We start from the raw sequence: 14,681 nt of genomic DNA, 5'->3' as shown, positions 1-14,681 counted from the left end.
GGAGATATGGGGTGGGAGATATGGGGTGGGAGATATGGGGTGGGAGATATGGGGTGGGAGATATGGGGTGGGAGATATGGGGTGGGAGATATGGGGTGGGAGATATGGGGTGGGAGATATGGGATGGGAGATATAGGGTGGGAGATATAGGGTGGGAGATATAGGGTGGGAGATATGGGATGGGAGATATGGGATGGGAGATATAGGGTGGGAGATATGGGATGGGAGATATAGGGTGGGAGATATGGGATGGGAGATATGGGGTGGGAGATATAGGGGGGGAGATATGGGGTGGGAGATATAGGGGGGGAGATATGGGGTGGGAGATATGGGGTGGGAGATATGGGGTGGGAGATATAGGGTGGGAGATATGGGATGGGAGATATAGGGTGGGAGATATGGGATGGGAGATATAGGGTGGGAGATATGGGATGGGAGATATAGGGTGGGAGATATGGGATGGGGAGTAATGGGGTGGGAGCAACGGGGTGGGATGGGGAGATATGGGATGGGAGATATGGGGTGGGAGCCATAATGGGGTGGGAGCTATGGGATGAGGAGTAATGGGATGGGAGCAATGGGGTGCGGAGATAATGGGGTGGGAGCTGTAATGGGGTGGGAGTAATGGGAGCAATGGTGTGAGAGCTATGGGGTGAGGAGTAATGGGGTGGGAGATATGGGATGGGATGGGGTGGGAGCAATGGGGTGGGGAGCTGGGATGGGAGTAATGGGGTGGGAGTAATAGGATGGGAGATATAGGATGGGAGATATGGGGTGGGAGCTGTAATGGGGTGGAAGCAATGGGGTGGGAGATATGGGATGGGGTGTTATGGGGTGGGAGTTATGGGATCGATGGGGTGGGAGTTATGGGGTCAATGGGGTGGGAGTTATGGGGTCAGTGGGGTGGGAGTTATGGGGTCAGTGGGGTGGGAGTTATGGGGTCAGTGGGGTGGGAGTTATGGGGTCAATGGGGTGGGAGTTATGGGGTCAGTGGGGTGGGAGTTATGGGGTCAGTGGGGTGGGAGTTATGGGGTCAGTGGGGTGGGAGTTATGGGGTCAGTGGGGTGGGAGTTATGGACTGTCCCATTTCCAACCCAGAGACTGACACGACGGAGCTGAACATCTACAAGAAGCCCCCGATCTACAGGGTGAAAGGTGAGCGGGGACGGACCCCATTGTGCCCCATAGATCCACACCCCACAGATCCCCATTGAGCCCCATAGATCCACACCCCATAGATCCCCATTGTGCCCCATAGATCCACACCCCACTGATCCCCATTGTGCCCCATAGATCCACACCCCATAGATCCCCATTGTGCCCCATAGATCCACACCCCACTGATCCCCACCCCATTGGACCCCACAGATCCCCACCCCACAGCTCACCCCATTATACCCCACAGATCCTAACCCCATTGCACCCCACACATCCCCACCCCACAGATCCCCATTTGACCCCATTGTGCCCCACAGATCCCCACCCCACAGATCCCCACCCCGTATCTCACCCCATTGCACCCCACAGATCCCCACCCCACAGATCCCCATTGCACCCCACAGATCCCCACCCCATATCTCACCCCATTGCGCCCCATAGATCCCCACCCCATAGATCCCTACCCCACAGATCCCCACCCCATTGTGCCCCATAGATCCACACCCCACAGATCCCCACCCCATATCTCACCCCATTGCGCCCCATAGATCCCTACCCCATAGATCCCCATCCGCCATCTCACCCCATTGCACCCCATAGATCCCCACCCCATAGATCCCCACCCCATAGATCCCCACCCCCCATCTCACCCCATTGCCCCCCACAGATCCTCACCCCACAGACCCCCACCCCATAGACCCCCATCCCCCATCTCACCCCATTGCACCCCACAGATCCCAACCCCATAGACCCCCATCCCCCATCTCACCCCATTATACCCCACAGATCCCCACCCCACAGACCCCCACCCCATAGATCCCCATCTGACCCCATTACTCCCCCAGACCCCCACCCCATAGATCCCCATCCCCCATCTCACCCCATTGCGCCCCACAGACCCCCACCCCATAGTGCCCCCCATCTGACCCCATTGCCCCCCCAGACCCCCACCCCATAGATCCCCACCCCGCATCTCACCCCATTGCCCCCCACAGATCCCCACCCCATAGTGCCCCCCATCTGACCCCATTATACCCCACAGACCCCCACCCCATAGTGCCCCCCATCTGACCCCATTGCCCCCCCAGACCCCCACCCCATAGACCCCCATCCCCCATCTCACCCCATTATACCCCACAGATCCCCACCCCACAGATCCCCACCCCATAGACCCCCATCTGACCCCATTACCCCCCCAGACCCCCACCCCATAGATCCCCATCCCCCATCTCACCCCATTATACCCCACAGATCCCCACCCCATAGACCCCCATCTGACCCCATTGCCCCCCCAGACCCCCACCCCATAGACCCCCATCCCCCATCTCACCCCATTGAGCCCCATAGATCCCCACCCCACAGATCCCCACCCCATAGATCCCCATCTGACCCCATTACCCCCCCAGACCCCCACCCCACACCCCACCACGGGAAGCATCTCATTGAGGATCTGATCATCGAGTCGTCCAAGTTCCCGGCAGCGCAGCCCCCAGACCCCAATAAACCCGCCAAGATTGAGACCGACTATTGGCCCTGCCCCCCATCGCTGGCTGTTATGGGTACGTGGGTTATGGGGCGGGTTATGGGGCGGGTTATGGGGCCATTGGGTCCCTTATGGGGTGGGTTATGGGGCCATTGGGTCCCTTATGGGGTGGGTTATGGGGTCATTGGGTCCCTTATGGGGTGGGTTATGGGGTCATTGGGTCCATTATGGGGTGGGTTATGGGGCCATTAGGTCCCTTATGGGGTGGGCTCTGGTTATGGGGTCATTGGGTCCCTCATAGGGTGGGCTCTGGTTATGGGGTTGGGGTCATTGGGTCCCTTATGGGGTGGGTGCTCATGGTTATGGGGTCATTGGTCCCTTATGGGGTGGGCTCTGGTTATGGGGTCATTGGGTCCATTATGGGGTGGGCTCTGGTTATGGGGTCATTGGTCCCTTATGGGGTGGGCTCTGGTTATGGGGTCATTGGGTCCATTATGGGGTGGGCTCTGGTTTATGGGGTCATTGGGTCCCTTATGGGGTGGGCTCTGGTTATGGGGTCATTGGGGCCCTTATGGGGTGGGCTCTGGTTATGGGGTCATTGGGTTCCATCATGGGGTGGGCTCTGGTTATGGGGTCATTGGGTCCATCATGGGGTGGGCTCTGGTTATGGGGTCATTGGGTCCCTCATGGGGTGGGCTCTGGTTATGGGGTCATTGGGTCCCTTATGGGGTGGGCTCTGGTTATGGGGTCATTGGGTCCATCATGGGGTGGGTTATGGGGTCATTGGGTCCCTTATGGGGTGGGTTATGGGGTGGGTTATGGGATCATTGTGTCCCTTATGGGGTGGGCTCTGGTTTATGGGGTTATTGGGTCCCTTATGGGGTGGGCTCTGGTTATGGGGTCATTGGGTCCATTATGGGGTGGGCTCTGGTTATGGGGTCATTGGTCCCTTATGGGGTGGGTGCTCATGGTTATGGGGTCATTGGGTCCCTGTGGCCCCATAGAGACCGAGTGGAGGAGGCGGATGGCGACCAGGAGGGGGGAGGAGGAGGAGGAGGAGCTGAGCGAGGAGATGAAGAACCTGAGGGAGCTGCAGAGGGAGGAGCTGAGCAAGGTGGGGTATGGGGGGTATGGGGGGTATGGGGGGTATGGGGGGTATGGGGGGTATGGGGGGTATGGGGGATATGGGGGATATGGGGGATATGGGGGGTATGGGGGATATGGGGGATATGGGGGGTATGGGGGATATGGGGGGTATGGGGGGTATGGGGGGTATGGGGGATATGGGGGATATGGGGGGTATGGGGGATATGGGGGGTATGGGGGATATGAGGGGTATGGGGGATATGGGGGATATGGGGGGTATGGGGGATATGGGGGGTATGGGGGATATGGGGGGTATGGGGGATATGGGGGGTATGGGGGGTATGGGATGTGTATGGGATGTGTATGGGATGTGTATGGGATGTGTATGGGATGGGATGGGATGGGATGGGATATTATGGGATGGGATATTATGGGATGGGATGGGATGGGATATTATGGGATGGGATATTATGGGATGGGATATTATGGGATATTATGGGATGGGATGGGATGGGATGGGATGGGATGGGATATTATGGGATGGGATATTATGGGATGGGATATTATGGGATATTATGGGATGGGATGTACCGTGGGCAATGTATGGGATGGGGATGGGATGGAATGGGGATGGGATGTGCTATGGGATGTGCTATGGGATTTGTATGGGATTTGTATGGGATGGGGTGGGATGGCGATGGGATATGTGTGGGATTGGTGTGGGATGTGCTATGGGATGGGGATGGGATGGGATGTGCCATGGGATATGTATGGGATGGGTATGGGATATGCCGTGGGATATGTATGGGATGGAATAGGATGTGCCATGGGATATGTATGGGATGGAAATGGGATGGGATGTGTATGGGATGTACTGTGGGATATGGATGGGGTGGGATGGGGATGTGATATGCTATGGGATATGTATGGGATATGTATGTGATGGGGATGGAAATGGGATGGGAATGGGATTTATATGGGATGGGTTGGGATGGAGATGAGATGTGCAATGGGATTTGTATGGGATATGTATGGGATGGGGATGGGATGGGATGGGTATGGGATGGAATGGGGATGAGATGTGCTATGGGATATGTATGGGATATGTATGGGATGGGATGGGGTGTGCCATGGGATATGTATGGGATGGGGGTGGGATGGGATGGGAATGGGACTTATATGGGATGGAATGGGATTGACCATGGGCAATGTATGGGATGGGGATGGGATGGGATGTGCATGAGATGTGCTGCTGGATACGGATGGGATGGGATGTGCTATGGGATTTGTATGGGATATGTATGGGATGGGATAGGAATGGGATGGGATGTGCTATGGGATTTGTATGGGATGCAGGTAGGATGTACATGGGATGGATGTGCCATGGGATGTGATGTACATGGGATTTGTATGGGATGTATAGGGCTGGGCTGGGCTGTGTATGGGATTTGTATGGGTTGGGCTGTGTATGGGATTTGTATGGTATGTGTATGGACTGTGTATGGGATTTGTATGGGGTTTGTATGGGATGTATGGGGTTGTGCTGTGTATGGGCTGTGTATGGGATTTGTATGGGGTTTGTATGGGCTGTGCTGTGTATGGCCGTTGCCATACAGATCTCACAGTGCCCCCCATATCCCCCCATATCCCCCCATATCCCCCCCCAGGTGACGTCCAACCTGGGGAAGCTGATCCTAAAGGAGGAGATGGAGAAATCCCTCCCCATCCGCAGGAAAACCCGATCGCTGCCCGACAGGACCCCGCTGCATACGGGTACATGGGGACAGGGACCCTATGGAGACCCTATAGAGACCCTATAGAGACCCTATGGAGACCCTATAGAGACCCTATGGAGACCCTATAGAGACCCTATAGAGACCCTATGGAGACCCTATGGAGACCCTATGGAGACCCTATAGAGACCCTATGGAGACCCTGTAGAGACCCTGTAGAGACCCTATGGAGACCCTATGGAGACCCTATGGAGACCCTATAGAGACCCTATGGCCCTACAACACTCCCAGACCCACACAGACCCCTTTAACCCCCCCAGACCCCTTTAATCCCCCCACTGAGACCCTTTTTACCCCCCACAGACCCATTTCCCCCCCCCCCCCAGATCCTTTTATCCCCCCCTAGACCCCCCAATATCACCCCAGACCCCATTTAACCCCCACCCCAGACCCCTTTAATCCCCCCCAGACCCCTTTAATCCCCCCCAGACCCCTTTTAACCCCCCCCTGACCCCCTTTACCCCCCCAGGCCCCCCAATGTCACCCCAATGACTCCCCATACCCCATTAATCCCCCCTCTGAGACCCATTTAATCCCCCCCAGACCCCTTTTAACCTCCCCGACCCCTTTAATCCCCCTTTAACCCCTTTTATCTCCCCCAGACCCTATTTATTCCCCCCATACCCCATTAATCCCCCCCAGACCCCTTTAATCCCCCCCAGATCCCTTTAATCACCCCCAGACTCCATTTAACCCCCCCAGACCCCTTTTACCCCCCACAGACCCTCTACTATCACCCCAATAACACCCCATGATACCCCAGACCCCTTTTAATACCCCCCCAAAACCCCTTTTACCCCCCCCCACCCCAGGCCACTTTTATCCCCCTCAGATCCCTCCTAACCCCCCCCAGACCCCTTAAATCCCCCCTGGACCCCCTTTATCCCCTGACCCCTTTAACCCCCCCCCAGACCCCATTTATGCCCCCCAAACCCCTTTAATCCCCCCCAGACCCCCTTTATCCCCAGACCCTTTATCCCCCCCCAGACCCCTCCTAACCCCCCCTCCAGGCCCCTTTTTCTCCCCCCGACCCCTTTTATTCCCCCCATACCCCTTTTAATCCCCCCCAGACCCCATTTACCCCCCCCCCAGACCCTTTTAATAGCCCCCAGACCCCTTTAACCCCCCCCAGACCCTCCAATGTCACCCCAATGACACCCAAGACCCCTTTTATCCCCCCCATATCCCTCCTAACCCCCCAAGACCACTTTAATCCCCCCCCAAACCCCTTTTAACCCCCCCCCAGACCCCTTTAATCCCCCTTTAACCCCCACAGACCCTATTAATCCCCCCCATACCCCTCTTAACCCCCCCCCAGACCCCATTTATTCCCCCCAGACCCCATTAATCCCCCTAACCCCATTTATCCCCCCCCAGCCCTACACACGTGCAGTTATAAGAGCTCCTCGCTGCCCCCATCCGGACGCAGCACCTTGACCAGGGTGAGTGGGGTGGGATTGGGGTCGGGGGTGGGACCCCCGGGTTTGGGGTCGGGGTGATGGTACCATTGGGTTTGGGGTTATGGCCCTATTGGGGTCGGGGTGATGGTACCATTGGGTTTGGGGTTATGGCCCTATTGGGGTCGGGGTGATGGTACCATTGGGTTTGGGGTTGTGGCCCTATTGGGGTCAGGGTGATGGTACCATTGGGTTTGGGGTTGTGGCCCTATTGGGGTCGGGGTGATGGTACCATTGGGTTTGGGGTTATGGCCCTATTGGGGTCGGGGTGATGGTACCATTGGGTTTGGGGTTATGGCCCTATTGGGGTCGGGGTGATGGTACCATTGGGTTTGGGGTTGTGGCCCTATTGGGGTCGGAGTGATGGTACCATTGGGTTTGGGGTTGTGGCCCTATTGGGGTCGGGGTGATGGTACCATTGGGTTTGGGGTTGTGACTCTATTGGGGTCGGGGTGATGGTACCATTGGGTTTGGGGTTGTGGCCCTATTGGGGTCGGGGTGATGGTACCATTGGGTTTGGGGTTGTGGCTCTATTGGGGTCGGGGTGATGGTACCATTGGGTTTGGGGTTGTGGCTCTATTGGGGTCAGGGTGATGGTACCATTGGGTTTGGGGTTGTGGCCCTATTGGGGTCGGAGTGATGGTACCATTGGGTTTGGGGTTGTGGTTCTATTGGGGTCAGGGTGATGGTACCATTGGGTTTGGGGTTGTGGCTCTATTGGGGTCGGGGTGATGGTACCATTGGGTTTGGGGTTGTGGCCCTATTGGGGTCGGGGTGATGGTACCATTGGGTTTGGGGTTGTGGCGCTATTGGGGTCGGGGTGATGGTACCATTGGGTTTGGGGTTGTGGCCCTATTGGGGTTGGGGTGATGGTACCATTGGGTTTGGGGTCGGTGCTGTTTGGGGTCGATGCTGTTTGGGGTCAGTGCTGTTTGGGGTCGGTGCTGGGTTTGGGGTCAGTGCTATTTGGGGTCGGGGCTGTTTGGGGTTGTGGCTGTTTGGGGTTGTGGCTGTTTGGGGTCGGTGCTGTTTGGGGTTGGTGCTGTTTGGGGTCGTGGTGGCAGTGCTGACCCTATATCCCCATTGATCCCATTCAGCTGCAGTCAGCAGAGTTCAGCTCAGCCAGCAGCGACCAGGGCAGCCCAGGTGAGCGGCGCCTCCTTATGGGGTGGGACCTTTGGGGCCGGTTCCTTTTGGGGTCGGATCCTTTTGGGGTCGGATCCTTTTGGGGCCGGTTCATTTGGGGTCGGTTCCTTTTGGGGTCGGGTCCTTCTGGGGCCGGTTCCTTTTGGGGCCGGTTCCTTTTGGGGCCGGTTCCTTTTGGGGCCAGGTCCATTTGGGGCCGGTTCCTTTTGGGGTCGGTTCCGTTTGGGGTCGGTTCCATTTGGGGTCGGTTCATTTGGGGCCGGTTCCTTTTGGGGCCGGTTCCTTTTGGGGCCGGTTCCTTTTGGGGTCGGTTCCTTTTGGGGTCGGATCCTTTTGGGGTCGGTTCCTTTTGGGGTCGGATCCTTTTGGGGTCGGTTCCTTTTGGGGCCGGTTCCATTTGGGGTTGGTTCCATTTGGGGCCGGTTCCTTTTGGGGCCGGTTCCTTTTGGGGTCGGTTCCTTTTGGGGTCGGTTCCTTTTGGGGCCGGTTCCATTTGGGGTTGGTTCCATTTGGGGCCGGTTCCATTTGGGGTTGGTTCCTTTTGGGGCCGGTTCCTTTTGGGGCCGGTTCCTTTTGGGGCCGGTTCCTTTTGGGGTCGGGTCCATTTGGGGCCGGTTCCTTTTGGGGCCGGTTCCTTTTGGGGCCGGTTCCTTTTGGGAACGGTTCCTTTTGGGTTCGGTTCCTTTTGGGTCCGGTTCCATTTGGGGTCGGTTCCATTTGGGGTCGGGTCCTTTTGGGGTCGGATCCTTTTGGGGCCGGTTCATTTGGGGCCGGTTCCTTTTGGGGCCGGTTCCTTTTGGGGCCGGTTCCTTTTGGGGTCGGATCCTTTTGGGGTCGGTTCCATTTGGGGCCGGTTCCTTTTGGGGCCGGGTCCTTTTGGGGTCGGGACTGATCTGTGCTGTTCTGTCTTATAGGGCTGCAGGTGAGCGCTCAGCCGGAGGATGGAGGACAATGGGGTGTTATAGGGTGATATTGGGGTGTTATAGGGTGATATTGGGGTGTTATAGGGTGTTATGGGGTGACATTGGGGTGTTATGGGGTGACATTGGGGTGTAATGGGGTGACAATGGGGTGACATTGAGGTGCTATGGGGTGTTATGGGGTGTTAGGGGTTACATGGGGTGTTATAGGGTGACACTGAGGTGTTATGGGGTGTCATAGGGTGACATTGGGGTGGCATTGAGGTGTTATGGGGTGACATGGGCTGTCATGGGGTGACAATGGGGTGACATTGGGGTGTTATGGGGTGACAATGGGGTGTTATGGGGTGTTATGGGGTGACATTGGGGTGTTATGGGGTGACAATGGAGTGACATGGTGTGTCATGGGATGTTATGGGGTGTCACTGGGGTGTTATAGGGTGACATTAGGGTGTCATGGGATGACACTGGGGTGACATTGGGGTGACAGTGGGGTGACAGTGGGGTGTTATGGGGTGTTATAGGGTGACATTGGGGTGTTATGGGGTGACAGTGGGGTGACAATGAGGTGTTATGGGGTGACATTGGGGTGTTATAGGGTGACATTGGGGTGTAATGGGGTGACAGTGGGGTGACATTGAGGTGCTATGGGGTGTTATGGGGTGTTAGGGGTTACATGGGGTGTTATAGGGTGACACTGGAGTGTCATAGGGTGACATGGGGTGTTATAGGGTGACAGTGGGGTGACACTGGGGTGTCATTGGGGTGTCTTAGGGTGTCATTGGGGTGTTATGGGGTGACATGGGGTGTTATAGGGTGACTATGGGGTGTTATGGGGTGTCTGAGGGTGTTATGGGATGATACCTGGGGTTAATGGGGTGTTATAGGGTTGATGGGGGGTTCCCATGGCCGTGACCCCATATATGTGGGGTTTGTCCCTATAGAACGGCCAACGCGGGCGCATGGACCGCGGGAACTCCCTGCCCAGTATGTTGGAGCAGAAGGTGAGTTATGGGGGGGGGTTATATGGGGTCAGTGGGGTGGGGGGGTCAATGGGGTCAATAGGGATGGGTTTATATGGGGGGGTCAATGGGGTCAGTGGGGATGGGTTTGTATGGGGGGCTCAATGGGGTCAGTGGGGATGGGTTTATATGGGGGGGTCAATGGGGTCAATGGGGTGGGATTTATATGGGGTCAGTGGGGTGGGGGGCTCAATGGGGTCAGTGGGGGTGGGTTTATATGGGGGGGGTCAATGGGGTCAATGGGGATGGGTTTATATGGGGGGCTCAATGGGGTCAATAGGGATGGGTTTATATGGGGGGGGTCAATGGGGTGGGGGGATTTATATGGGGTCAATGGAGTGGGGGGCTCAATGGGGTCAATGGGGATGGGTTTACATGGGGGGGGGTCCATGGGGTGGGGGGATTTATATGGGGTCAATGGGGTGGTGGTGGATGGGTATATATGGGGGGGTCAATGGGGGGATGGGTTTATATAGGGGGTCAGTGGGGTGGGGGGATTTATATGGGGTCAGTGGGGTGGGGGGCTCAATGGGGTCAATGGGGATGGGTTTATATGGGGGGGGTCAATGGGGTGGGGGGCTCAATGGGGTCAATAGGGATGGGTTTATATGGGGGGGGTCAATGGGGTGGGGGGATTTATATGGGGTCAATGGGGGTGAGGAGCTCAATGGGGTCAATGGGGGTGGGTTTATATGGGGGGCTCAGTGGGGGTGGGTTTATATGGGGGGGTCAATGGGGTGGGGGGATTTATATGGGGGTCAATGGGGTGGGGGTCTCAATGGTGTCAATGGGGATGGGTTTACATGGGGGGGGTCAATGGGGTGGGGGGATTTATATGGGGTCAATGGGGTGGTGGTGGATGGGTATATATGGGGGGGTCAATGGGGGGATGGGTTTATATGGGGGGTCAATGGGGTGGGGGGGTGGAATTATATGGGGTCAGTGGGGTGGGGGGATTTATATGGGGTCAATGGGGTGGGGGGCTCAATGGGGTCAATGGGGAGGGGTTATATGGGGGGGGTCAATGGGGTGGGAGGGGTGGAATTATATGGGGTCAGTGGGGTGGGGATTTATATGGGGGGGTCAATGGGGTGGGGGGGGTTATATGGGGGGGTGGGTTTATATGGGGTCAATGGGATGGGGGTGGGGATTTATATGGGGAGGTCAATAGGGGGGTCAATGAGGGGGGGGATGAGTTTATATGGGGGGGTCAGTGGGATGGGGTGTGGAATTATATGGGGTCAATGGGGTCGTGGGGATGGGTTTATATGGTGGGGGGTCAATGGGGTGGGGGGGGTCAGTGGGTTTATATGGGAGGGGGGATGGGTTTATATGGGGGGTGGGTCAATGGGGGGAATGGGTTTATATGGGGGGGGGATGGGTTTATATGGGGTGGATGGGTTTATAAGGGGGGGTCAATGGGGGCGGTGGGTTATATGGGGTCAGTGGGGTGGGGGGGTTGGGTTTCTATGGGGGGGTTATAGGTTTCTATGGGGGGGTCTCACATCTCCCCCATCCTGCCAGATCTACCCCTATGAGATGCTGATGGTGACAAATAGGGGCAGGGTGAAGCTGCCGCCTGGGGTGGACAGGACAAGGCTGGAGGTAGGGGGGAGATGGGGGGAGATGGGGGGTGTGGGGGGATGGATATGGGGTGAGATGGATATGGGGTGAGGGGGGAGATGGTTATGGGGTGAGATGGGTGTAGGGTGTGGGGTCATTGTATTATTGGGGTTTGGAGTCGGTGTGATATTGGAGTCAGTGTGTTAATGGGGTTTGGGGTCAGTGTGATATTGGGGTTTGGGGTCGGTGTGTTAATGGGGTTTAGGGTCATTGTTATTGGGGTTGGCGTGATGTTGGGATTTGGGGTCAGTGTGTTATTGGGGTCGTTATTGGGTTTGGGGTCAGTGTGATGTTGGGGCTTGGGGTTATTGTGTCATTGGGGTTTGGGGTCAATGTGATGTTGGGGTTATTTGGGGTCAGTGTGATATTGGGGTTGGTGTGTTATTGGGTTTGGGGTCTGTGTGTTAATGGGGTTTGGGGTCTCGGTGTTCTTATGGGGGGGGGGTTTGGGGTCACTGTGTTAATGGGGTCGGGGTGTTATTGGGGTTTGGGGTCGTTGTTATTGGGGTCGGTGTGATGTTGGGGTTTGGGGTCGGTGTGTTATTGGGGTTTGGGGTTGTTATTGGGGTCAGTGTGTTATTGGGGTCAATGTGATATTGGGGCTTGGGGTTGTTGTTATGGGGGTTTGGGGTTGGTGTGTTATTGGGGTTGCTGTTATTGGGGTGTGGTGTCGCTGTGATGTTGGGGTTTGGGGTCATTGTGTTATTGGGGTTGTTGTTAATGGGGTTTTGGGGTCGTTATTGGTGTTTGGGGTCGATGTGATGTTGGGGTTTGGAGTCGTTATTGGGGTTTTTGGTCGATGTGTTATTGGGGTCGGTGTGTTATTGGGGTTTGGGGTCACTGTGTTACTGGGGTCAGTGTGTTAATGGGGTTTGGGGTTGGTGTGTTACTGGGGTCATTGTGTTATTGGGGTTTGGGGTCGGTATTGGGGTTTGGGGTCGCTGTGTTAATGGGGTTTGGGGTCGATGTTATTGGGGTCGGTGTGTTAATGGGGTCGGTGTGTTAATGGGGTCGGGGTGTTATTGTGGTTTGGGGTCTCTGTGTTCTTATGGGGGGGGATTTGGGGTCACTGTGTTAATGGGGTTTGGGGTCGTTGTTATTGGGGTCGTTGTTATGGGGTTTGTGGTCTCTGTGTTATTATGGGGGGGGCTTAGGGTCACTGTGTTAATAGGGTTTGGGGTTGATGTTATTGGGGTCACTGTGTTAATAGGGTTTGGGGTTGATGTTATTGGGGTTGCTGTGTTAATGGGGTTTGGGTTCTCTCTATGTTATTATGGGGGGGTTTGGGGTCGGTGTGTTAATGGGGTCAGTGTGTTAATGGGGTCGGGGTGTTATTGGGGTTTGGGGTCTCTGTGTTCTTATGGGGGGGGGGGGGGGGTTGGGGTCACTGTGTTAATGGGGTTTGGGTTCTCTCTATGTTATTATGGGGGGGTTTGGGGTTGCTGTGTTAATGGGGTTGGGGTTGGTGTGTTAATGGGGTCGGGGTGTTATTGGGGTTTGGGGTCTCTGTGTTATTATGGGGGGGTTTGGGGTCACTGTGTTAATGGGGTTTGGGGTTGATGTTATTGGGGTCGGTGTGTTAATGGGGTCGGTGTGTTAATGGGGTCAGGGTGTTATTGGGTTTGGGGTCTCTTTGTTCTTATAGGGGGGATTTGGGGTTGCTGTGTTAATGGGGTTTGGGGTCAGTGTGTTAATGGGGTTTGGGGTCTCTGTGTTATTATGGGGGGGGGTTTGGGGTCACTGTGTTAATGGGGTCTGGGGTCGTTATTGGGGTCGGTGTGTTAATGGGGTTGGGGTGTTAATGGGGTTTGGGGTCTCTGTGTTCTTATGGGGGGGGGTTTGGGGTCACTGTGTTAATAGGGTTTGGGGTTGATGTTATTGGGGTCACTGTGTTAATGGTGCCTGGGCTCGTTGTTATGAGCTCGTTGTTATGGGCTCGTTGTTATGGGCTCATTGTCATGGGGTCCCTGCTCTCATTGTCCCCTATGTCCCCCCCCTCCCCTATTTCCCCCCAGCGCCATTTGTCCCCCGCCGATTTCCTGCGTGTTTTTGGGATCCCCCCCGAGCAGTTCTCCAGGCTGGCGCTGTGGAAACGCAACGAGATGAAGAAGAAAGCCTTCCTCTTCTGAGCCCCATGGATCGCTATGGGGCTTAATGGGACCCCATAGACCCCACATAGACCCCACAGCACCCCATAGACCACACAACACCCCCCATAGACCACACAACACCCCATAGACCACACAACACCCCCCATAGACCACACAACACCCCCCACCTTAATGTGCCCCATCCTTGTAGGATTAAAGGGCTCCACCCCACACACACACACACACACAGCCCCATGGTCTCTATGGGGCTGGGACCCCCCCCCAGGTCTCTATGGGGCTGGGGGCCCCCCACAGGTCTCTATGGGGCTGAGACCTCCCCCCCCCAGGTCTGCTCAGTGCCCCATAGGTCTCTATGACCCCCCATAGGTCTCTATGGGGCTGAGACCCCCCCATAGGTCTCTATGGGGCTGTGACCCCCCATAGGTCTCTATGGGGCTGAGACCCCCCCATAGGTCTCTATGGGGCTGTGACCCCCCCATAGATCTCTATGGGGCTGTGACCCCGCATAGGTTTCAATGGGGCTCGGACCCCCCTCAGGGTGCTCAGTGCCCCATAGGTCTTAATGGGGCTGAGACCCCCCATAGGTCTCTATGGGGCTGGGACCCCCACCCAGGACTCTATGGGGCTGGGACCCCCCACAGGACTCTATGGGGTTGGAACCCCCCCCCCACCCCCAGGTCTCTATGGGGCTGTGACCCCCCAGTAGGTTTCTATGGGGCTGTGACCCTCCCCACAGGTCTCTATGGGGCTGGGACCCCCCATATGTCTCTATGGGGCTGTGACCCCCCCAGCCCCCCCCGTGCCACCATTCATTCACTGCCAAACCTGCCCAGCCCCACACGGGGGGGGGGGCAGCGTTGGGGGTGGGGAGCAAATGGGGTT

The 14,681-nt window shown here is 56.5% G+C and overlaps 1 protein-coding gene across 8 annotated transcripts in view; it reads left to right on the top strand.

Annotated features, from left to right (window-relative positions):
- The window catches only part of LOC107323787 (dematin-like), a 31,083-nt gene extending 17,142 nt beyond the window's left edge, over positions 1-13,941 (top strand). For 4 of the 8 annotated variants that reach the window (XM_085510492.1, XM_085510491.1, XM_085510493.1 and 1 more), the window contains 8 exons: positions 1,099-1,155; positions 2,565-2,717; positions 3,646-3,755; positions 5,395-5,500; positions 6,898-6,962; positions 8,075-8,123; positions 9,038-9,082; positions 9,373-9,419. In XM_085510492.1, the coding sequence (XP_085366618.1) occupies positions 1,099-1,155; positions 2,565-2,717; positions 3,646-3,755; positions 5,395-5,500; positions 6,898-6,962; positions 8,075-8,123; positions 9,038-9,082; positions 9,373-9,404 (617 nt within the window). In that variant the 3' untranslated portion in view covers positions 9,405-9,419. Of the gene's footprint in view, positions 1-1,098; positions 1,156-1,405; positions 1,670-2,564; positions 2,718-3,645; positions 3,756-5,394; positions 5,501-6,897; positions 6,963-8,074; positions 8,124-9,037; positions 9,083-9,372; positions 9,420-9,987; positions 10,048-11,589; positions 11,671-13,703 lie in introns of those variants that run through there. The other 4 variants (XM_085510498.1, XM_085510495.1, XM_085510496.1 and 1 more) reach the window with 4 other exon arrangements.
- Positions 13,942-14,681: the final 740 nt, after the last annotated feature.

This window comes from Coturnix japonica, chromosome 10 (genome assembly GCF_054131305.1).
Source record: "Coturnix japonica strain WE chromosome 10, WE-NBRP24, whole genome shotgun sequence".
NCBI lineage: Eukaryota > Metazoa > Chordata > Aves > Galliformes > Phasianidae > Coturnix > Coturnix japonica.
This window is presented reverse-complemented; position numbering and strand designations above follow the sequence as displayed.